Source organism: Erithacus rubecula (genome assembly GCF_903797595.1).
Source record: "Erithacus rubecula genome assembly, chromosome: 5".
Lineage (NCBI taxonomy): Eukaryota > Metazoa > Chordata > Aves > Passeriformes > Muscicapidae > Erithacus > Erithacus rubecula.
In genome coordinates this window covers 8,051,807-8,075,732 of record NC_136687.1, presented here as the reverse complement: position 1 = coordinate 8,075,732, position 23,926 = coordinate 8,051,807, and the positions used below count along the sequence as shown (strand labels likewise).

Here is a 23,926-nt window from a genome sequence, read left to right as displayed (position 1 = left end):
AAAATATGCTCCTAAGTCCTGGTTATATCTGCTACAATGAGACAAGGAGGCTGCCAGCTGAGGCACATCTAGAAGTTTTCTGTTAAGAACATTAAATTCCAGCATCAGAAGAGAAGCAGGAATAATTCAATTCAGGCTACAGCAAAGGCACAAAGAAACCAAAAGTTGCAGGCAGGGAAGTAGTGCCAGAAGGACATAGCATCTTTCAAGGACATTAAACAGCCCCCAAAAGACTTCCAGGGGCATGAGAAAGGACAGTGCAGCCAGGTATTGGCTCCTTCCCACAGAGCAATAAAGTTCACAAAGTCTCTTTGCAAAGTCTGTTTATGCTCTTTGTAACCCCTTAGTTCTTTGTCACAGTCCCCCAGAGCTAAACTGTGCAGTGATTTATTTTGCATGTGTGTTATATCACAGACTTGTTGACAAGGCACAAAATCACAATAATCCTATGGGGGAAGTCTCGCTGCAAGTTTGCCTATATGTATATTTTCTATTCTTCAGAAAGACTTTAAAATTAAACCACAACAAAAGTGTGACTTGTGTAACCAATGAGGCTGAACCACTACAACTGAAAATCAGATACCATGACAACAAGTGAAATACAAGACAACTGCTACATTAAATAAGATTTGGAATGCTGCAGGATTTTCTGAGTATTGGGATTGGAATTTTTTTATATCACTGGTTGTCACAGTTTCAGGTATGAGTACTGACACAGGTGAGTAGATCCCCCTCTTCAACCTAAAAGGATGGAAAGACCCCTCTTATTTATCATCATGGGATTAGGAAGACAAAAGAGTAATTCTGCACAAGTGGAGTTTCCACACTGGGAAAAACTGGGAAAAATAAAAGGGAAATAAAGCCAGCTAGAATTCAATTATCTAGCTGGCAAGATAAAGGATCAACTTATCAAGCAGGGCTTCAGTGAGACTGATTTCTAACTGTAAGCAGATTTGATTAGTAGTGTAAATCACAGTATGAGAAGGCAACTTAAAATCAAATTACAATGTTGGAGTCACACAGTAATTAAAACTAGACCACATCCCTAGTAAAATACTGGAAACCATCAGCCAGAGACAGGCTGCCCACATTCCTTTCCATCAACTCCTGATTCCAGCCAGTTTGGCTTTTATATTCTGCCAGATACTGAGAAGAAAGCTAATGTTATTAATGATTTCTAAGTAAGGAATTAATTTCTATTAGTTCTAGCTAAGAAGTCATTCTTTTAAACAATCTGCCACTAACTGGCATGACAGTGTGGCATGGGGAGAAACAGCTTTTCCCATGTCCCTTTGTTTACAGGATTTCCAGGCTTTTTGCCAAGAGTTTTCTCTATGTTAAAGAAAACTCCATTTTTTCACATCCCTCATTTTCCTGCACACAGCTTGACTTGAGTCACTTGAGTGCCCTTGCACAATTTAAGATAAGCAATCTTTTTCATCTAAAATATTGATCAGAGATTAATAAAGACTGTAATGACTGCATTTGAATTTCAAGTTTCTATCTGTCAGATGTTAGGATTTTATTTTCCAAGGTACAAAAACAGTGCAAAGCATTGTGCAAAGCATCCCAGGTCAAAAAGTAATTTTAGTTTTGATTAGAACAAAGCTATTAATTTTCCAGAAGATAGGAAAAAAATATGGCCATTTATCCATTTATCTGTGCAAAGAAATATCTGCTCAAGGGCAACTATCAGCTTATTTTTAATACTTAAAAAATAAAGAAACTCTTTAAAAATACATAAATATTTAAGTATTTTCACATCACTGGGCTATGTTCTGCCTGCTGTGTTTTGTAAATCTCTAGTATCATTACACCACCACGATTTTATCTTCACTCTAAAATTAGTTTAAAGCTTGGAAGTTTTAAAAGTGCAGCTATTTTCACAACATACACCATCATTCGAGCCCACTCGAGTTTAGTCTAATGTCAATAAGGATTTTTCCACAATATCAAAGCAAAATCACTTACCAGTAGAAAAAGAAATAAAGTATTAAAGCTAATGAGTGTTGTATCCCTTCATCTCACTGGAGTATTTAACACTTAAACATTAAGCTTTAGGAATCTTGATTTGTGATTGCAAAATCATATATACCTTCTTTCTCACCTTACACATTTGAGTTTAAGAAACTGAGTGACAGCAGCCAGTACTTTCAGCTTTTCAGAAATTCAGCATATTCTTGGTATGCTTTAGGAGTAGAGAAAGAGGAATTAATCAATACTTACCTTGATGCTTTAGACCTATTGCCTGTGTGCATCTGTAGTCCAGGAGATATGCAGCATGACTTTTCAATTCTCACAATAATTTCAAAGCAGTGAAGCCCCAGAAGTGTCTCTACATCCACTCAATATGGGGAGCAGATTTCCAACACTCTCAATTCTTCATGTACCCTTTTGCATGTCCAGGCTTACAACCTCTCCTGGAGAAATGGGGATGGAGGAAAAGGAGCAGCTGGCAAAACCAACATGTTCAGCTGCCATAAATATCTTTTCTTTCTCATAACTCCACCTAAGGCTTGAAAATTAACTGAAATTAAAAATGAACAATGAACAAGAAGAACGAGGGGCACTGAACCCTTATCAAAAGAGCAATAACCAAATTTCCTTTCCCCAAAGTTACAAGGCACTGAGAGCAGTGATGAGGAGGGACCCAGTGACCATCACACCAGTGTGTAATCAGATATATACCTCTGCTATAGAAACACCATCATGTTGGCTACAAAAGCAGCTAATATTCCCAGCACAGCAAATTCACAGTTTTGGTTTGTTTGGGGTTTTTTTGTTGTTGTTGGGTAGTAGGTTTTTGTTTGCTTGTTTGGATTTTGTTGGTTTGTGGCTGTCATTGCTTTTTTGCTTCTTGCTGCTTGTATAACAATGGTTTTATTGCATATATCCAGGCAATGCATTAGACAAGACTGAATTCCACTTGGACCTTTTCCCAGATGTTATGAGACAGACAGGAAGATATTAAGAAAGCATTCCTAATCTTTTTTACACCAGTGACTGATTTTAATTATACTTCCAAAATCTACTAAAACACAGGGAATCCTGAAAACAAGAGAAAACCTCTAGAAGATTAAACTGAAATTATCTTAAATAAAAAGTTTGGACAGGGGAATTTAAAGTAAGTTTGTCTTGAATAAAGACAAGAAAGGTAGGAGCAAAATCATAATTTTAATTGCACTATTCAATGGAATCATCTCAGGACAATAATACAGAAATGGAAAAAAGAAAAACCAAATAGCTCAATACTTTCATTGGAATATGATTTTTTCATTCTAGGGCTTCCAACTCGTATCAGAAGTGTCAGTCTCTAGGAGGCTCTTTGAAGGCAAGTGGATATTGAAAACCACTTATATCTTGCAGAAACATGTCTCTAAGACATATCTCCATTGCTGCTGATGCCAAGCAAAATACCAGAAAATTTAATTAAAAGCAGAGATTCAGACAAAAGTAGCTTTATACTGATTCTCAGTGGCCTTATTCTTCTCAGTCTTGACAGCTATCAGAGATGGGAGATCTGACGTCCTGTAAACTCCAGTCCTCATCCTCCCTTGGCAAGATCTCAGTTCAGAGATATAACCTTCAAAGCTGAGGTTCCCTTCAGAATCCTCACAGGAGCGTGTGCCAGAGTCCTCCAGCTTGACCCCATCCACATCAATTATCCTGTTTACAGGCAGCTCCATTCCAGGGGTCCCTCTCACACCAGGAGGATTAAAGCTTCTGCTGGGCTGTGCTTTGTGAGAGCTCTGCTCACACGAGTTTCCTGAAGTCCCTTGTGAGTAATTTTTCTTTCTGTTTGCACCTAACAGAAGAATTAAAACAAAAAACACAAAATAGGAGAGTTATGTATCTTGTGGTTTTAGCAGTTTTCAATATTGTAACCTTCTCTGAGGCCCTAATGGTAGTCAGCTGAGATATTCATCCACCAAAGAGATTTATTGATGTTCCATGTAGGTAAGTAAACACTAGATCTCAAAAATAAATGTGAAATACTAATGTCTCTTAATGTAGCATTTTTCAGAGTTTGTAAAAAGACTCCACTAAAAATAACTACTTAGTATAATTTTGTACACCTCTAGAACAAAAAATTTCTCACATCAGCAAACCCAAAGGTGAAGGAGGAGAATATAGACCCTCCACTGGGGCAGAATGGAAGATGTTCCTTCAGCTGAACTGGTCTTCAAGACCCTGCTGAGATAGTATTTTCACTTGGCTAGGGCTTAACTCTCTAGCAGAGTAAGGGATTATTTGAACTTGCAGTTCACTAAACTGCAACAGAGCAATTATGGGCCCCAGTTTACAGCACAAGAATTTAAAAAGACAACTTTGCAGAATCACTGAATCACAGGATGGGTCAGGCTGAAAGGATCCTGCGGCATCTTCTCAAGGAAGGTCAGCCCAGAGCACATGGCACAGGATTGTGTCCAGATGGTTCTTGAATATCTCCAGTGGGGGAAACCACACTCTCTCTGTGCAGCCTGTCCCAGTGCTCAGAGCAGTGAAGAAGTTTTTCCTCATATTCAGGTGGAAGTTCCTGTTCATCAGTTTCTGCCCCTTTCCCCGTGTTCTGTAGCTCAGCACCACTGAGCAGAGCCTGACTCCACCCTGTCATTCTCCCTTTAGTTACCAACATTGCTGAGGGCTCCTCTCAGTTGTTTCTTCTCAAGGCTGAGCAGACCCAGTTTCCTGACTCTTTCCTCCTAAGGAAGATTCTCCAGACCCTTGACCAAGTCAGTAGCTCTTTGCTGGACCTGCTCTAGGAGCTCCTTGTCCTGAGGAGCCCAGACCTGGGCCCAGCACTCCAGCTGTGTCTCCCCAGGGCTGAGCACAGGGGCAGCATCACCTCCCTTGACCTGCTGGAACTGTTCCTGCTACCACACCCCAGGACTCCCCTGCCCTTCCTGGCCACAAGGACACACTGCTGGCCCCTGGACAGCTTGTGTCCACAGCCAGGCCCTTCTCTGCAGAGCTGCCTTCCAGCAGGGCAGCCCCAGGCTGTGCTGGTCCATGGGCTTGTTCCTCCCCAGGTGCAGGACCCTGGGTTTGCTGAATTTCGGGTTCCTCTCTGCCCCTCTCTCCTCTGCAGGCTGCACAGCCCTCTGAGGTCTGAGGGTTTCAACACTCAATGAACCCCTGAGTTATATCTAAAATCACAGCTGCCAGCATCCAGGCCTATTCTCTGCACTACACACATCACTATCAAAGCCATCACTATCCCAGGACAGCTCAGTTTAAACTCTTGAGCTCCCAAAAGCCAGGTCTGTGTGAGGTGTGACCCTGCAAACTAAAAGGACCTTCTTAAAGCAAACATACAGAAGCTGATTTTTGTCAACAGCAGCAAGAAGGGAAGGATGAAGAAATTGATTTTGGATTCACACCACAGTTAACAACTTGGCTTCTGTAGCTGGGGTTCCCCTCATAAAGAGGGACATTAACATTTTCAGAGACAGAGAACTGATTTCATTAGATCAAACTGACAGCCAGGAAAAAAATCAGAAACTTTCAAGGTACAAAAGCAGGCCTGAGTAGAGGCTTCCATTTCATATTTAATTCCCTTTTTCCATATATCTTCTTACCCATCATCTTATCCAACATGCTTTACTGAATGTGCCACAGTACATTCAAGTGCCTGACCAGCACGTTTAGCCACACAAATCCCATGAAACTGGTGTGGTTAAATCCCATAGCTGTCTTTCAAATATTTTATTTCTGTTTATTCCACTAAGTGATCGGTACAGATTTATGCAAGGAAAAGAAATTTCCATGTGTAATCACTGTAATCAAGAACTTTTTGATAAGGAGAATGGAGGAAATGCAAATGAAAAAGACAAAAAAGCACTTTCATACAGTTTCAATCAAATCACTCCAGGGTCTTCTTGAGGCTTAAAGCTTTCTATTTAACAAAAATAAGTTAAAATCCTAAGCAGTCCAATGCTTAGTGTTTTAACTACAGTGAAACCCTACATGAATAATGTGGGTATTTAGCATTAGTAATGCTTGCTGTTTTTCTGAGGAATTAGATCAAACTCCAAACAAATCAGCTGAGCAGAGAGAGGCAGAAAGCTCCCAGCCCTGTTAGCCCAGCATGACTCCAGCTACTAAATTACAGCTAACATTTAATGGGACTATATTACACTTTGTGTTTAAATCTCCCTACTGAAACTGAACATAGGTGAAATTTTAACAGCTGCTTGCATGGCTGTGCTGGGAAATGCTATTCTTCTGTTCTGGAATGCTTATCTTAACATGAGTGTATAGAATTGTTCTCTTGATCTCTTTAATCTGTTATTCTACACTCTTTGAGGAAGACCTGTGACTCTCCTTTCAAGTTGCTTTAAAAGAGCTACAAATTGCTGAAATGCCTACTAATGACAAATTACCACAAATAAATGGCATTGACAGAGCATGAGTCACCCAGCTGTCCTAGCACTGAGAATACATCCTCCTGTAAAATGTCATGTAAAGGAACATCTTTGATTGGGGTGGAAGGTCTCATATCTGTCAACTTGGACTAGGTTGAAACACTCTGCACAGCCCAAAGACACAGCCTGCATTAACAGGGTACAAGAGATGAAAGGCTGGAAACTCCTGCTGAGGAACACTATGGAAGGTGCAACTATTCCTGTATTTATTTGTTCTTCTACAGTTAAATGTAAGAAATGCCATTAAGGCTTGAAATTATGGTGTCACTGAGTCACCACACAAAGCAACTGGGTGTTGTCTAATAGGAACACAGCAAAAATAAGGTCAGTGTTTGCTCTCAGGCTTCACAAGACATAAGCTCATCTGAACAAGAACACATCCACATTACAGACATATTTTTCTGTCCTTTTCAGGAGCAATTTCTCTGTAGCATCAAATAAATTACTACTAGAGGCAGGGCAATAATAGAGAACATCTTGTCTAAAATACCAGTTCCAAAGAATATGGAATTACTAAGGGATGATAATGTGAAGATGATTTCACTTTTCCTGTCAGGATAGAAAAGGTCTTAGCTCATCTTCACCAAACAGGAAGATTATTTCAAGAGTAGCTCTACACAGAAAAAAATATTTCAATGTAATTTTTTACCCCTCATTTTTAAGAAAAAGCTTTTATGGAGCAAGGCTATTAAACACAAATAATAGGCAGGATTTGCCAAACCAGCTTGTGTATAAATGTATCCCACAAGACTCAAGATTTGCATGTACTCAGGGAAGCTTTATAATGAGGTTTCAGTGAAGTTTGTAACATTTTTTCACTGGTCTCCTTCTCATGTTTTCTTTTTGAGTAACAAATACCTGCAGACACTTAGCTGTGCAGGGCACCATCTAAGGTGCAGAGGGCCTTCACAGGTAAAATTCTCTTCATACGTTCTTGACTGGGTTGATGAATAATGCCTCCATGGAGAGCTCAGCAGATGCTTTGCCATGTATGCAGCATGTCAGGAATGTTATTACATTTTCCAAAATCTAATCTCTCAGATGTCCTAGCTTCAGTAGAGAAAGGAAGACACTCCTTATGGCAGCAGTCACACAGTGAACTTCTAGGCTGGAATATCACATTCACACCTATTGGTAATCTCCTCCCTTGCTAAGCATTCCACACAGCTCTCAGGGAATTTTCTTGAGCATCTGATCCCATTAATATGTTCCAGCTGGTTTAAAGACAGAAATAATCATGTCATCTTGTGTCCTTAAACCAGAGATCTGCTGTGTTACAGACTCACAGCCAAATAACTGCTTAGATGGTTTAGCTGCACCCATCTGCATTTTTCCAAAGGTGACTACAGTCAGGCACTGTCTCCTGATTTCTGTTACCAATATTTCTATTTTTGTGGTATCTGGATTTTATGTATTCTCAAGCACTCTAAATTTAACATTATCATTATGGAGAACTATCTTTATAGAGAGAGAAAAAGGGAAATTGTCTGCTGTGAAAAATATTCCTCAAACTTTAAGACCTAAGCAAAAGATCACGTGACATTATCTTCTAGGTAGTTTAGGAATAAGGGAACATTTGGCCAATTTCCACACAGAGACAGGGTCACAAAAAACCTGGAAATTTCAGGAGTAGCAAACGTAGATGACAGGATCATACAACCCTAAGTCTAATGTGGATGCTTGGGGATTTAAAGATCTGCTCACGACACCCTGCAATTATATTGCTTCTATACCATAGTCAATAAATTAATTATTGACAATGTGGTAGATTTTAGTTATGATTTTCAACAAGATCTCTTTCACATAAATTGAGTGTTTCACTCATCATTCTTCTATCTTTGGTAAAATCTGACTGTTCTTCTCAAAACCATGAACTATTTAGATGGTCTCAGTTTTACTGAAAGATAACAAGAATATCCCACTGATTTTCATACCATTGATCCCAGGCATTTGACATCTAATGTCAGAGAGGATCTGATCTCAGTTAAAGGGAATGAGCTCCAGATTAATGGTTTTGTACTGACTTACAGCAGATAAAAATCTGTTTGAAGTATTTCATAAAACTTCCAATATAACTCCTGTGAAAAGAAGCCTGAAGTGCTCAGGGGCAGTTCCTGGCACTGGTGATTTACAATGTACCACCCCAAATGCACTGAGCCACTCTGAGCCTCCAAAGCACAAGGCTCTGGGGGTGCTGTACCCTGGGAGTCTGGGCAGACACTGTTCAGGCTCTGACTCCATGGAGCCTGTCCCAGGTGGTACCACACTGCCTGAGAGGGCATTTTCTGACATGAGACTGAACACAGGAGCCCTGTGATGGTCACTTCAGGGACCTGGGAATACATGGATGTAACCTGGCAGTTTCACTCGGGGAAAGACACTTATCCCTTCCTGTCCTAAACTGTTAGGAAATGCTACTTCTACATTTTAGCCCTCCCACACATGTTAAGTGGTGGGTGAATGACTTCCACACTGGCTGACATACTGCTACTACTGCAAAAAAAAATTTTTTTTTTTTTAAGTTTGCGAAATGATTCATGCTTCTGAAGGGAAAAGGATACTTTACACTTTAGTTTTAGAATACCACAGGTTAAATTTTCTTTGGCAGCTTCCTTCTTTTAATTGATACAGCACTGAGGAGAAAGTGGATTTAATAAAAGATTCCTACCTACAGTTTATGCTAAATCTTTTCAAAGGAAATTTGACTTTATGTGCTGAATTTCACTTGCATGATGAAACAGCAACTGCAGCATAAGGTAAGTGCCTTGAAATCTGACTCAGTAAAATGAAGCCATAGAGCCAGGAAATGGGTTATTCTACAAAGCAGCAATATTCTACACTACCAGTTTATTTACCTTTTTCCTGGGAATTTTGGGAACACATTTGCAGCATTAAGTTTAGAAATGGGTAGATAGAAATCTTTTCATTTCACTCATCTCCAAAGCATTCACAAGAAGAACAAAGCACCAAACATTATTCAGAAAGAAAAATTCAGAATATCACATGGAAGAGGGAGCTCAGCAGTGGCTTATGGATGCAAAAGAGGGAACACTGCAACCTGTGCTTGCTGAGGGCAGGGACCCCTCACAGCCACAGCAGCAGCTGAAGGGAACTGCACACAAGGTCATTTAAAAGCCAGGAGCAGCCCAAGAATAAATTAAATGAAAAGTTCTGAATTGTGATCCAGGCACGCATGCACATCCTCAGTAACAATGTCCAATTTGCTCAAGTTTTCTCTTTCTCCACTGCTAAAACTGAAGCAATTTTTGAAAACTTTCCAAGCAGTAGACATGATAAAACATCTCTGCAGCAGCCTACAGGTTCAGCCCCGTGTGATCCTCCAGCATTTATTGTTAATCTTCATTTTGGTTTTCCATCAGTGGTCAGTAACAGCAGGTTTAATTATTGCAGAGAGTCCTATGTTGGGAAATAGTGGATTAAATTACTTGAATCCATTTTAATTTTATCTGCCATTCATTAGGTTATTTTTTAATTATGCAAATCTAAAATGTGGTTTTGCTGGGCTACTGGTTACATTTCAACCAATAATTCAACACAGTTCATTTCACCATCCAAATGCTGCTGTGGGTTTGAGTAGATCTGGGTTCAGCCCATGTGAATTTGGTTCAAAGTGAAGCTGTCATTTTTCTAACATTGCATCCTGTCAGTGATAAAACTTGAAATTCTAAAATGTTTATCTTGTTGCTTGATCAAAATAAGTTTACATTTCAAATCATCATCCCCCAAGGTCTTCCATGCTTCCCATTTGTCTACTCCAAACTCTCCTCCTGTGTTTGCTGTTGAGCACAACATGTACTACGTGTGGTTCTCCCTTTAATCATGCTCTGGTTAAAAGAGGATTAACACATCCCAGCCTTAGTATTTCTGGATTCTCATGAGTACTTATTTCTATTGATCCAGAATCCAATTATCTTCTATAAATTTACACAGAATTAGTAAAGGATGTAAGTTATTGCAAGAAAACAGCCTTTGTTACAAATAATTATTTATATTATTCTTACATCTTTTAAGTCATAATCACCTCCTTTACTTAAAGTCTTATGTTTTTATTAATGTGGTTATCTTGATTTACACAGATAACACCACTGGACTGTCTCTAAAATATGCTACACAAATTAAGAGATTATAAAAAATATTAGTTATGTAAAATATTATATAATTTATTAGAAAAACAAAGGCTTATTTTCAAATTTTGAAGATAGACATGATTGTTCTTAATCTCCTCTTAATCTCCTTACCTATCACAAACTTTTTTGCACTTGGAATTCATTACCAGTAAAATGGAAAAAATTTAGTAGCCAAAAAAGTAAAAGTCATAGAAATACCACAATCTCTATTCTAATTATCTGATTTCTATTCTTCAGCTGTGGGGAACTGCATCCTCTCTGTAAATAACAAAAAAAAAAAAAAAAAAAAGGATCAGTTGAGGAGTTCTCTTTTTCTTTTTTTTTAGCTTTGGGAACAATAGCCAGACTCTGAAAGACTACCCTGCATTTTATTTCTGCATAATTTATCTTTCACAACAAAAACATCCTAGTGCTGGTACTAGCTATTCCATTTCTGAAAGATTTCTTTTGAATAAGAAAGGAAGCAAGTTTATTTTGAGGATATAATTGCATATCTATTTCAGAAATAAAGCAGTTTCTTATTTAAAAAAAAAAAAAAAAAGTAAAAGCTATATCACTTTAAACTGTCTAAATTAATTCTTTAACTTGCATAATTACCAGGAGTTTACCAGGCTTTTATTTTCCCTAGCTGGCTCTCTATCTTAACCAATGACATTATCTGCTTGTTAAAAGGTAGTTTTGGATAAACTTTTGAATTGCATTTGGATCCAGTCTATATATCTCCTTAAAAAAAAAAACAAACCAAAAACCTTTGTACTTGGAAGACAATTCCACTGACTGTTAATGTAGTGTCATTTTGAGAATAATTCTCATCCTAGCTGAAAAAGGTCCAAAAGAAACAGGGATTTTTTTTAAGAGAAGAACAATCTGACAGACTCAAATCTACAGTCTGTGCACTTCAATCTGTATTGCTGCAAATTATCCTACTTCAGGATGAAATGGTATTCCTTGAAAAACCCCAGTTGCTATCATAACTAAATGCCCACCTACCTTCATAGAAGAGGCAAAAACCATCATGAACAACTCAGACCAGTGTAATATTGCTGAATAAACAACCCAGTGCAAGGCTTGTGGATTAATACTCAGAGCTCCTAAGGAGACTAAAGGTTTGGGAGGCTGCTTTTCCCCATGGCAGCTGTTTTGCACTTGGGTAATGTGTGTGCCCACCCCCTTGGGAAAAACTGGACAACATTCAAAGTATCCAGACTACACCAGGCAATTAAAAAAAGAAAAATAAAACAAATAATTTTTGAAAAAGCCAAGGAGATTGAATTGGCATTGTAACATTTTCAAAAATGAATGCACTACTTCAAGCCAATCACACCACACAATAATTACTTCTTCCACAAATGGGACCACCATTATATGAAGAGACATGAAAGAATGTCTTCACATTCCAGAAACCTCTGATTTTTAAAGTGGGAAATTTTCCAGAATTAGCAGGCTTATTCAAAATAAAGACTTTTTCTCTTGATGAGTAACTGGAATCCATAATGACTCCTGTGTTGCTAACTGATTTACTATTTACATCATAACTATGCATTAATACAGTATAAAAATACTTCACTTATTTCAGAAACTAAGAACTGAGTTTGAAAATGTGTTCTCAAAAGCTCCAAGTGATGCAAACCTTATTTTGCTGCCTGCCATTGTTCATATTCCACTTTCTAGATCATCAAGTGGAAAAAACCTCAAGCATTACCCATTAGAGAGATGGACACTGGCCTGGCTTTACTACATCAGCAAATTGCCCTCTACAGAACATAAGGGACCCCTCCATTCTTCCCAGTCCTTTTCCCAGCATTTATAAGCCCAACTTGTGCAGGGCAAGCACACACATCATTTTTCTTCAGGCCAATTTGGAACCAAGACTAGAGACCTTTTCAAATTATGCAGTCATTATTTTTCTTTATATCCCAACATTTTAATTGAATAAACCAATCAGAAATGCAATTTCCATTGATAGGGGTTATGAATGAAGAACCATTAAAGCACTTAAAAAAGCAACCATTATTAATTATTTAGTCCTTTGAGATTTCGATTCTTGACTGGAGAGAGTTTCCAGAAGTCTTTATTATAATTATGTACATCATCAAACAGCCTTTCCATGCAAACTCCAATCATGAAAATAGAAAAGTTTTATTTCAGCCCACATTTTTTCCACAAAATCACCGTTTTTTTAATAGAATACAGTTCCCATTATATAGTAGTGTGTTGTGAGAAGAGTATAGAATGCAGCTGATATATGCAATAAGATTGTAGCAAAAAAGGAAGATGCTTTATATATTTTTAAAATTTTTTGTTATTAAAAAAATCTGGTTTGTCAGAAAGCAAAAAGAAATTTAGATTTTTAGTTTTTCAAAATTAGTTTGATTACTTATTCTCATGGGTGACTATGACAGAATAATCACCACTGAAAGTAGAGAACACGAATTGAAATATCTACTAATCAAAATCCATTAAAAAAATTCAATATGAAAGGTATTAGCTATTTGTTGTGAAAAAGCTTGAATAATTTTAGAAGGGGAACTGCTACAGGACTTTCCACTGCGTTATTTTCTTTCACAGAGACCCAGAAATACATGGGAACACAGTGACTTTTGGAAAAACTGGATTTTCAGCCCCCAGAACACAATGAGACCTAGTTAACAGCACAACAAGCCTCTATGAATGTTTTTTGGTTTGTTGTTTTTTTTTAATTTAGGCTTCACAGTGCTGTTATGTAGGACCCACCTCAAATAGTGAGAAGAGTAGTGTGGTCTCCAGCACTCAACCAACCCCTCATTCTTACCCAAGATACCAAATAAAGAGGTGGTTACTTTGGTTACTCCAAATGAGCTGAGATCACCAGATCACTCCTTAAAGACCAGGGAAGAGTTGCTTTAGTTTAAAACAAGAAGGAAAGCAATGAATATAAAGTTTAGCCCAAGAACCCAAAGACAGAAGAAATTCTCCTTTCAGGAGTTCCTGTTATGACTAATTCAAAAGAAATCTCTCATCTGGCTTCAGGAGCACATGCCAATGCTATGGATTTCACATGTGACCCATCAGCACTTCAAGACAGCATTTGACCTTTGATGTCTAAATTACTTTAAAAAATCTAATATTTGTCAGCTTTGTCTCATGGTAATTGCTAGCTCATATTTATTAATCTGTTTGTTATAAGAAGATAATTTCAATCAGAATTCTTAATCCAGAACAGAAATTTTAAAATAATGAAGAAAATGAAAGCTTAAAACCAGTTTGCGTAACTAGAGCTAGAATTTATTACTCCTGAGAGAACAAGGATACAAAATACATGTGAAAACTACACAAAGATTTCTACAAAGTAAAAAGTAGAAAGTGGGAAAAGGGAAAGCTACAGCTCAGTGGTTACACAGAAACTTATGGCATGCATTAAAATATTGTAAATTCATGAAGTTTTTTTTAAGTGCAAATGGTTTTTTTTAACAGTTCTCACTGAAAAATATGCAAATTGATACCTATGTTGTACACTTGACATATTATCAGAAAGACACCAACACAAATCTATGCATATATACATCAATATGTCTGAAGTACATTTTGTGGTTCTGTTATTCATAGGCACTGGTTACAAGTCCGTCCAATACTCAGTTTCAGAAATTAAGTGGTAGAGCTTATAGAACATTTCTCAGATACTACTAATAAAGGAATTGGTTTTTAAAATACCAAGAGGATGAAATAATTTGCATTGCCATTTATAAGCATCCAACAACCAAAGAAGTATTTACAAATCATCAACCATACAGATAAAGAACAGTATCAAATACTCTGTGTAAAAAGATAAATAATTAAAATGTATATTCCCACATCACAAAGAAATGTGATCATACAAATATGGCACCATATGTTTGTGAAACATCAAAAATAAATGTAGCACATAGATACCTCTTCTTATATTTTACATTAAAATGCACAGTTCAATGACTGTAAAATGCCAATGTCACGACACCCATTGTCTTCAAATTCCTGTTTCTGGTAATAGCAATTATTATTAGAGTCCATGTTTATAAAGAAATTCCATACTTCAGCCTTGGGCTACTATTGCTCTGCGATATTGCTAGACCATGAAACTTACATCCTAAAAAAGTTACATATTTTCTTTAAAATTATCTAATAGAAAGCTTCTTGATATGTGAATATTCTGGGAGAAAGTGTGATAGATGCAATCTATTTCTCTGTGTAGCAAAGTATGGGTTAAAAAAAATAACTTCTATTTTTAGTCACAAATATCAAATTTATTAGTGAAATATATGTTAAGTTGAGGCTTATCCATTTAAAATTTTAATCATCAACAATACTGCAATTTTCAACACATAATTAGGGTTTTTGTTAAAGTACTTAAACTTCTAAACCCTAATCAAGTATCTCATTATGAGAAATGGATCAGAAAATCTGGAACATAACAGTGCTATGGATCTCAAAATGCTGATACCCTGTTTTGTACTCTGAGGGTGAATGAGATAATTACAGCACGTGGATGTATTTCAAAGGTTTGTCTGCATATGGCCAGTTTTGGTTACATGCCAAATTCAAACAAAAGTACATTGTTAAAGGCAACCAGAAGTATTACAGTTAGAACAGACTAAGGCAATTAAAAATCTATCTTCCTTCTTTTTTTTGGTTTAAAAAAAAAAAGAAAATAAGGTGCAGAGAGAATTTTCTTTGTTGTTTTAATGGGTGCCAAATACTGATTAACAGTGCCAAGAAAAAGTAGTTTCACACAAAAGGAAAGACTATTAAAATCTAGAAATACCTGAATTGGATCTTTGATATCCAGATTTTTCCTGATTACCTGCAAAAGGAGTTGGGGGCGGATAGTTGGCTTCCGTGAGTTTACTGATGTCTGACGGTGGCGTTGGTGGTGGCGGTGGAAGCAAAGTGCTGTTAGGGCTACTGATATCTCCTTCAGCCACAAGAGTCAAGTCTGCCACATTCTCATCATCTACCATCTGAATGCCTTCAGCCTGCAGCTCTCTCGACTGCCTTTTCCACACCGTGGCATTGTTCTCCTGCGCGTGCGGAATTGGAGACAACGGAGGACTGAAAGGAACACTGAAAGTCTTCTGGCTGTGGAGTGCTGCCAAAGCAGATTTATGTTTGCTTTCTGAGTAACCCATTTTCTTTACTGAATTTTCATTAAAGTTTTGCACGGGCTCCTGTTTTCCACTGGGTGATGTACATCCATCACTGCCATCACTTTTTGAAACTCGCTTGCTGAGGCCTTTAGGACCAGCGGGAGTAGATGAGGACGGTTCTGGTCCAGTGGGTGGTAAACGAAGAAAGTCAGGAAGAATAAGGTCTTCTTTCCTTAGCAGTCCACGTTGGTCATCTGCTCTGTTACTTTGTGCTTTGGATATGAGTTCAAAAAATTCTATTGGGGAAAAACCCAAAATTGACAAGTTTTTGTCAGAAAGTGCAATGCCATTAAAACGTACATTTTCAGCACATTTATTTTCCATGAAGATCTTCAATTCTTTCAATGCTGCCTTGAAATAAGATCCCATGTTAATTAGGAACTTTTTCAATTGCAGCAATGTTCACTAGCATCACTATAATTAAGACCATCAGCATTGCTATTGTAAGAGTTTTGCAGTTTAGAACAGCTGCAATCCACTGAGCCTTGAACACGTCTTCTATTTTACGCAGTTAATAAATCTGTACACACACGCAGCATTTTTTAATTCTTTATACAAAACAAGGCTCTAGTCTTACAGACAATGGGTGCACGTTTTTGTATTCTGGATGGGTTTTACCCATCTTAACTCAAAAATAGCATGCCATTTGAACATTCAAAGATTCAGAATGTTGCAAACTTCCTCGTTATATTGAGTTTCTCTCAGAGTAATTATATTTTATCACAGCTTAAATTCGATTCATGGTGTAGTTTTAAACCAGGATGTTATCATCACAGGGTATGATCAGATAATGATTTAAGTAACCCCATTTTACTTGGAGCTGCAATGAATCAGTAGCTTACTGTAGTCAGTAACCATCCAAGGAATCATTATCAAAAGCAATGGGGCAGCTTTTTAAAGAGGCTTTAACACAATTAGAAGTGATTTTCTGATCATGTCCCTAATGATATCCAATGGTTTAATATGTTTATATATATAAATAATACTCATACTGGATGAACACTGCTCTAAAACGTTTCAAAACTTGGCAACAAGAAACTTATCAATTGTAAGCTAAGAATTATACCACTCCTCAAAAAAGAAGCATTGCAACAATAAACAAACTCTTTGGTACAAAACATAGACATATAAAAATATGTAATTCTTAATATAGGGTCTCTGCATGTCCTATTTTTTCAAGAAGAAGCACTTTAACTACAGAATATTAAAAGATGCTTTAAAAGGCCATCTCCAACAGATTAATTAAAATCAACAGTTCCAACCTAGCTTATAAATACTGTTTGAAGCAAAAGCCATATAGAAATAAAGCAATAGAACATTAGTATCAGTTTTAACTTAGTATAATACAAAGTCATACACTTGCACTTGTATGACCTTATTCCTAAATCCTCTACTCATACTTGGCAGGCTTTGCAATGTATTAATAAAAATGACTTTTTAACATGCTTTTTCAAATGCCATAAAATCTGAATGTAGCCAAGATGGAAGCTTCAAAATGCTTCTTATTGCCAAAGTTTTGCAAAATGGCGGTAGGCATATTAAAACATGCAACATTTCTAAGATGTGTCATACAAAAATGCTTCTGAAATTTCAAAGTTCATAGAACAGTTGTTTGCTTTTGCATTAAAAAACAAATCTACAACATTTGGTATGCATTTTCCAAACTCTGACAAATTTCACAAAACTCAAAATAAAATGTGAAAGCCTCGAATTCTGAAGTTTTCAAATTATGTTAATGTTTTACTCAGTCCTAGGAAAAAAAATGAAAGTATTAAAATATGGAAAACAAGTTAACAAAAGAATAAGCAACAGAAAATAATTTAAAATGCACTAATATTTTGTAGTGACACTTCTATTAAAAAACATCTATTTTGCAGAAGTTTTAGCCATAGCATTTTTTTTTTCAGTTCTAGTCAGTGGACATTTATTCACAGATGAACATTCACAGGTAAACATTCATTTGCTGTATAAATGTGCATACCCAGGTTTTGGATATGCATATGGGGTAACTTCAGCAGTAAATTTTAGTCAAATACGTCCTTTGAGGTTTTCTGTCTACATGGGAAAACAGGGAGGAGCGTGTAGGGCTAACAGACAGGTAATCACTGCAGTTCATGTCCTAGGCCACAGGGTGTTACACCAAAATTTCTAGTGCTACATCATTTTTATTTCTCTTTTGCCCATGGACATCTTTCTATATGAAAGCAAATTCTCCTATGAGATTTTTTCCAGTGATATCACCAGAACTATTAAAATGTAACAAAGGTAAAAATAGGACTCAGGAAATGCAAGATTACCAATAACCTCTTTGCTTGTTCCTACTTCTAAACACCTTTTCAGTGCATTTGCTGAATGCAAGTTTTCCTGTTGCCCATCACATCTCCTCCATGCACTGCACTGCCCTGGCTGTTACAGAGTTCAGCAGAAAACTTACAAAAATTCTTACCTGAGTACATTTGGGTCTACACTACTGTGCAGGGCCTGTCAAACACTTATATAGAGGTGAACAGAAAGCCAAGCTTTGACACAGCTTACTTACAAAGAGATCAAATGGGATGTTCAACTGTAGTTGAGTAACTAATTCCTTTTTATTTTGCAGGAATTAGGTACCCTTCACTTTTGAAAATCCCACTGGGTACCTATATTGGTGTTTAGATATTGAAATTTCACCTTCAACTTAAGAAAACTTGACAACTCAAACACACCAAACAAGAATATAATGATCATGACTATGATTTTCACAACACAATATTAAACACATGGTACCTACACAGACACAAAATTTTTCTAAGACTACTTATGTTAATATGTAAGCTAGAAAGTTCACATACCCTCTGCTTCATCCAAATTTATTTTCTGACATTTTTTTTTCCCAATCTTTGCAATAGAGTCTTCTCTCTTTGACAGCCGGACTTCCCTAGCATTTTTTCCATTTTCGCCTTTCATTTTGATAGAATTAGACTTTCCTAGAGTTCTTCCCTCTCCCTGCATTAGAAGGAAAGTTAAGGTACTACTTACATTCAGGCTCTATCATTTTATATATAATATGGCCTAAAGGAATGAGGAAAGTTATTTTGAAGAAAAAACATTTCTCTAACACCATGACAAATGTTTTAGTTTAGTCTTGATTACAGCAAAAAGCATTTGCCATAGTTCCAAAAATGTAGAAATAAATATAATATTGCTTACTCTGAAGAATTCACATGACAGAAAGGGCCTTTGAACTACAGAGTAGTTCAATAATTTTCAAACACAGATAAGCCAATGAGACACAAAACAACAAACACAACACAGTGAAAGAATTAACTGATTCATCACGAAGATAAAGTTCTTCACAAAAAATACTGTTGACAGAGGAAAAGGATCAGACAGATTACAGCTATATTCAATCTAGTTACATAATTTGGCCAATTCAAAATCATGTGTGAATGCAGGCTTTGATACAGAATTCTAGAAGGAAACAGAAGATGATCTAATGGAGAAAAATCGTTGCAGAAGACTTACAGTAGATCCTTGACTTCTTGAAGAAGATACAGTTGCAGTCTGTTTTACTAAAACTCCCCTTTGTTTCTCTGTAAACATTGAACATAAATATACTTCTGTAACTACAGATTCATATTTCCCCAAAGAAGCAAGATTTAAGGGACAATGATGGACCCAACAGATTTTTGCTTTAAAATTGCTCTAATATGTACTCAGAAAATAAAGAGTGAGCACAGTTGACAACCCTGATACTTTTCAATAAAAACCTACCAGAATCTCCCTCCCATCTTCTGATTTTCCTCACACTGGCATTACTTTCAAAGATGCTGAAGATACTTAAAAGATGCTGAAGTTTCACTTGTGTAATAAATTTTCAGTTGCTTTAGATCAAATAATAGTAATATTTTGGTAATTCCGTTTGCAATTCTCAAAATTATAATGTAAAAAAGAAAATCAGCAGAAAAGACCATTGAAAGGCCATGTTGAATCTTTTCCATCCTGTTTCATGCACCAATTATTTTGTAGACACTGCTGTATCTTCCTTGCCATCATCTAAGTAACCAAAAGGCTCCACCAAATTAAATCTGCCTACAGCAAATATAGGAACACAGAATCATAGCCCCCCTTCACTGGTACATTGCCACAGAACAAATCCACTGCCAGAATGATCCTCTATGATTTAGGCTTTTACAGCTGCTGGCAGCACACTGGATTAGGCTTTACTTGTAATCCTTAAACTAATTATGTGTGAGAGTATTTAGAATGAAAGCTTTTTTCAAAATAACAATCGGTTCTGTTGGTTAGAAAAATGACAAATCTGATTCTTCTCAATAAATACCTCCATCATTATAATCTCTGCTCTTCCTCAAAGAGGATCTCTGCTCTATTTAATTTAACCATACCTCATTTAGTTTTTGAAAATAAGTGTGCAATATCTCTAAAAAAGTCAACTAATGAAACCTTTACTCTCAAGGCTGCTAGAGTGTTAGTTGTGCCAAGAGATTGTCAACTGTTTAGCTGATAAACTTTTATTTTGCCAATGATGTTGCCTAGGGTAATCATGGGTTTTATCCTTTTTGGTGTTATTTTCAGAAATCATCACTAGAAACTGGAGAAGTAGGCTCTGCCACTTTCTCATGCTTAAGTATATTATGGTAGCAGCATATATAGCTGCTGTACAAACTGCATCTGTTTTCCTTACACACAATTTTCTTTACTGAACAATTGCCAAATGCACAGAAGATATTTGGCACTTTATATTCAGTATTATTACTGGGTGCTATGTTCCTAAGTCTGTGTGTGGATCTGTGGCTGAGTGAAAACAAAAGATTCAAACATTACTACTGCAAAATTTCTTACAGCAATAGTAAAAATTCTTGCTATCACCAATTAAATTAATCTTCAATCTTCAGAAACTGCACTGCTTTTTAGCTAAAAAGAATACATGCCACATGTGATAGATCTAAATTTAATCACATTTACCTCCTCACCTTCACATCAATAGGTAAAACTAACCATAGTCAGGGTTTAGAAAACTGACTTGGAACCATAAACAAAACTTACCTCTACCCTTTGATGGTTCTTTTTCATCTAGAACAACCCGTTGACCATCCAGGTTAGATATAGGGACACCAAGATCAAGTGGTTCCTGCTCACCACTCTAAAGTCGGATCACAGTTTGTATGTAATAAAGAAAAAGCTGTTTTCAGAACAAATTTATGCAGTCTGGCATTTTTGAAAGACAACAAGCAAAGCATTTTTATGCTTCAAAGTAGCTTCAATATATCTTTCCACCATTCTAAAAATGTTTATACCAGTGATGTAAAACTACCTTGATTTCAATCAGTGTAACCCTGTTCTATGAGAAGAATGATATTTCAGGAAAAAAAAAAAAAACACATGGAGGAAAAAAAATTATCCAATTTGTAAGTGTGCTCAAATACTCTAGCACCATTAGTGCGTATGTTCAACAAATCATGTTTTTTTTGAGGACATTTAAGTTTTTTTTATTCTAAATTGATTGCATTTTGTTAATTTTGTAATTACATTAAATGAAATTACCTTTATACCAACATGCTTTTCAGTTTTCTCAAAAACTTGGACTGGTTCAGCTAAGACTACTAGAAATACCACAAAATTAATTTTAAATTCCTAGGTATTCCAGCATAATAGAAAAGAGAACATTCTAGCCAAGAGTTCAGTTGCAGAGATGTTGAATTGGTCTGCTTACACAAAAAATTTCTACAAGGGGATTTGTGGTAATTTTTATGATTCCCAGGATAATGGAACAAAAGCTTTAATCCAAACAACTTTCTCTGGCTAATAATGGGAGTTGAGTTCTGGAAGAAGCAAAGTTCAGGCTTATTTAGGATGTTGGATTTATTCTGAAGAGAATATAAAACAAAGACTAAATACTTGAGTAACTACTATTACACATAATGGTTATAACTACAATGCATTTTATCTCAAAATGTAGCTATAGATGTTTAAATGCCTAATTCTCAGGAGAGGAATCATTCCAGGGACTATCATATGATCTCCAGACAGAAAATATTGCTGCTTGATTTACATCAAAGAATACTTACTAGTCTTGCCACAAGTTCATTAAGATTTAGACCATATTTTGCAACAACAGGCCTTAAAACCTCTGTTACTGGTTTGGTGGGTTTTGCCTTCAGACCAACTGACCGATTGATAGGAACAAGATCCAGCCTGAAACACAGCAATTGGAACATTAAGTGGGAAATATTCCAGTAAATAAAGTGAACAGAAATATGTAAAATCCAATCTATGGCAAAGTTATACCCATTTACAGCTAGCAACTACCTGGAACTGCAGTAGCTAAACTGAAGTGACTTTATTTCTTTATTCTTATTTATATTTAACACAAATAAAAATGGTACTGTTTCACTCAGCAGAGCTCAGTGAAGGCCTGAGCCAGTCTATTTCAGACCAAGAAAAAGCATTCCACAGCACTTCCATATTTACAGGCAGATTACTCTGACCAGTTTGGTCCAGGAGTCCTTCCAAAGTGACTCCATGCCTGGACTACAGACTTGGATGCAAGAAGAATATTTCTTCTCAGTTCCATAAGACAGACTCACAAGTTCTTATTCATTACATGAGATGGATTTGGACAAGTATTTTAATGCTTGACTAACACAGTGGACTTCCAGATGATGCTACTTCTTCAGAGTTGGTTGTACCGTATGATGAAATATTGGTGTAAGAGAAATGTATATACCAAACTGAAAAAGTAATTAACTTAGAATTTACTGCTAAAGACAGTTCTCTTCAGAGCCTAGTTTATAATTTTGCATTATTAAAATAGCAAAAGAGTAATGAAATATAATTTTATTTTTCTTACAAAATTAAACCTAAACAACTAATTCATTAGCATCTTTTTCCCTGCACATAGCTGTGCCTAGCTCTGGTTTGGTTTTGGTTTTTTTAACGTTCTTCATCAGTGCCTTGAATCCTCCATAAACCTCATTTTATTGTAATGGTACTATAGTATGAAATTAAGGACAAACTTATTACTAACAAAACAATCAGAAGAAATGTACATCATCAGATATTACTATTACCAGTAATTTTGTCAGTCACAATTAAATATAAAACTCATGTTTAATCTCACAAAAATTACTTAAATACAAGATGTTTCCTTTTCCACAGGAAGCCAGGACAAATGAAACCTTGTCTTCCATATTTTCTTTGAATTCAACAGTTATTAAATTGAAATGATCCACTTTAATCATCTGCTGGCAATTGAAACAGAAGTGGCAAACATTGAGGTAACTAAGTATCGTCACACAGTATTTCTCCTTTGTCTGAAAATATTCCAAATATTTGACTATATTTGCTTACATAGCATCTACCCAGAGAAGGGAATAACATAGAACATTTCTAAATTTTAATTAACACACAAATAACATATGGTACTGCCTACTTAAAGTTCCTTTTTAACTTGGAGACTCAAAAAGCTCACACCTAATAAAAGACTGCTCAATCTCAATTTCAAAATTGCATATGCTATGCAGTATTTATTAACCTGAAGTACCTTTAAATAGAAACTAGCCCAACTTCCTAAGGAAAAGTAATACAGAGTCAAAATAAGGAATGTCTGACAAAATAAATTTTATTCACTTCTAAAGTCCAGGTTAGTAATGTAACACATTTTACTCCAATATTTTTACCTCAAATAATTATTTCAGGAGTGAATCCAGACATGCATTAATCTGGATTCATTTTGGAAAAAAAACTACCAATGCTATTTTGAAAAAAACACACACTATCAAATACATTACATAAAGCTACACATATCATGCATTATATTATATCCATACTAATAATTTTAAATTGACTTAAGATTCAGAGTTCATCAGATGAATTTTATTTATACAATTAGTCTTACTATAATTTTCCAGGTGGGCATATAATTACAGTTATAACTGAATGGGAACATGCCATCAATAAACATATCCATTTAATTTTAAGACTAAGAGACTCACAGTTCAATTTCATTATCTTTCTTGTGCTACTCCAATTTATTAAGCATGTCTCTCTCTGAACTGGAAGGTCCTTCTGGACCCACAGATCTGTTCAATGCTTTCACAGCTGCCTCAGTTTGAGCATTTTGACATCATAATAATATTTAAATGTCCCTAAACTGGAACACTGTCATCAAAACCCCACTTGTATCCCAAGAACA

At 36.2% G+C, this 23,926-nt stretch overlaps 1 protein-coding gene across 3 annotated transcripts in view; it reads right to left on the bottom strand.

The window, feature by feature from the left end:
• Window positions 1-3,012: 3,012 nt before the first annotated feature.
• Window positions 3,013-23,926, bottom strand: part of RGS12 (regulator of G protein signaling 12) — an 83,264-nt gene continuing 62,350 nt past the window's right edge. The window contains exons 13-18 of one of the 3 annotated variants that reach the window (XM_079305854.1): window positions 21,801-21,927; window positions 20,779-20,875; window positions 19,237-19,304; window positions 18,564-18,717; window positions 15,351-15,968; window positions 3,013-3,805 (exon numbers count right to left, since the gene is read on the bottom strand). In XM_079305854.1, the coding sequence (XP_079161980.1) occupies window positions 3,444-3,805; window positions 15,351-15,968; window positions 18,564-18,717; window positions 19,237-19,304; window positions 20,779-20,875; window positions 21,801-21,927 (1,426 nt within the window). In that variant the 3' untranslated portion in view covers window positions 3,013-3,443. Of the gene's footprint in view, window positions 3,806-13,815; window positions 15,969-18,563; window positions 18,718-19,236; window positions 19,305-20,778; window positions 20,876-21,800; window positions 21,928-23,926 lie in introns of those variants that run through there. The other 2 variants (XM_079305853.1, XM_079305855.1) reach the window with 2 other exon arrangements.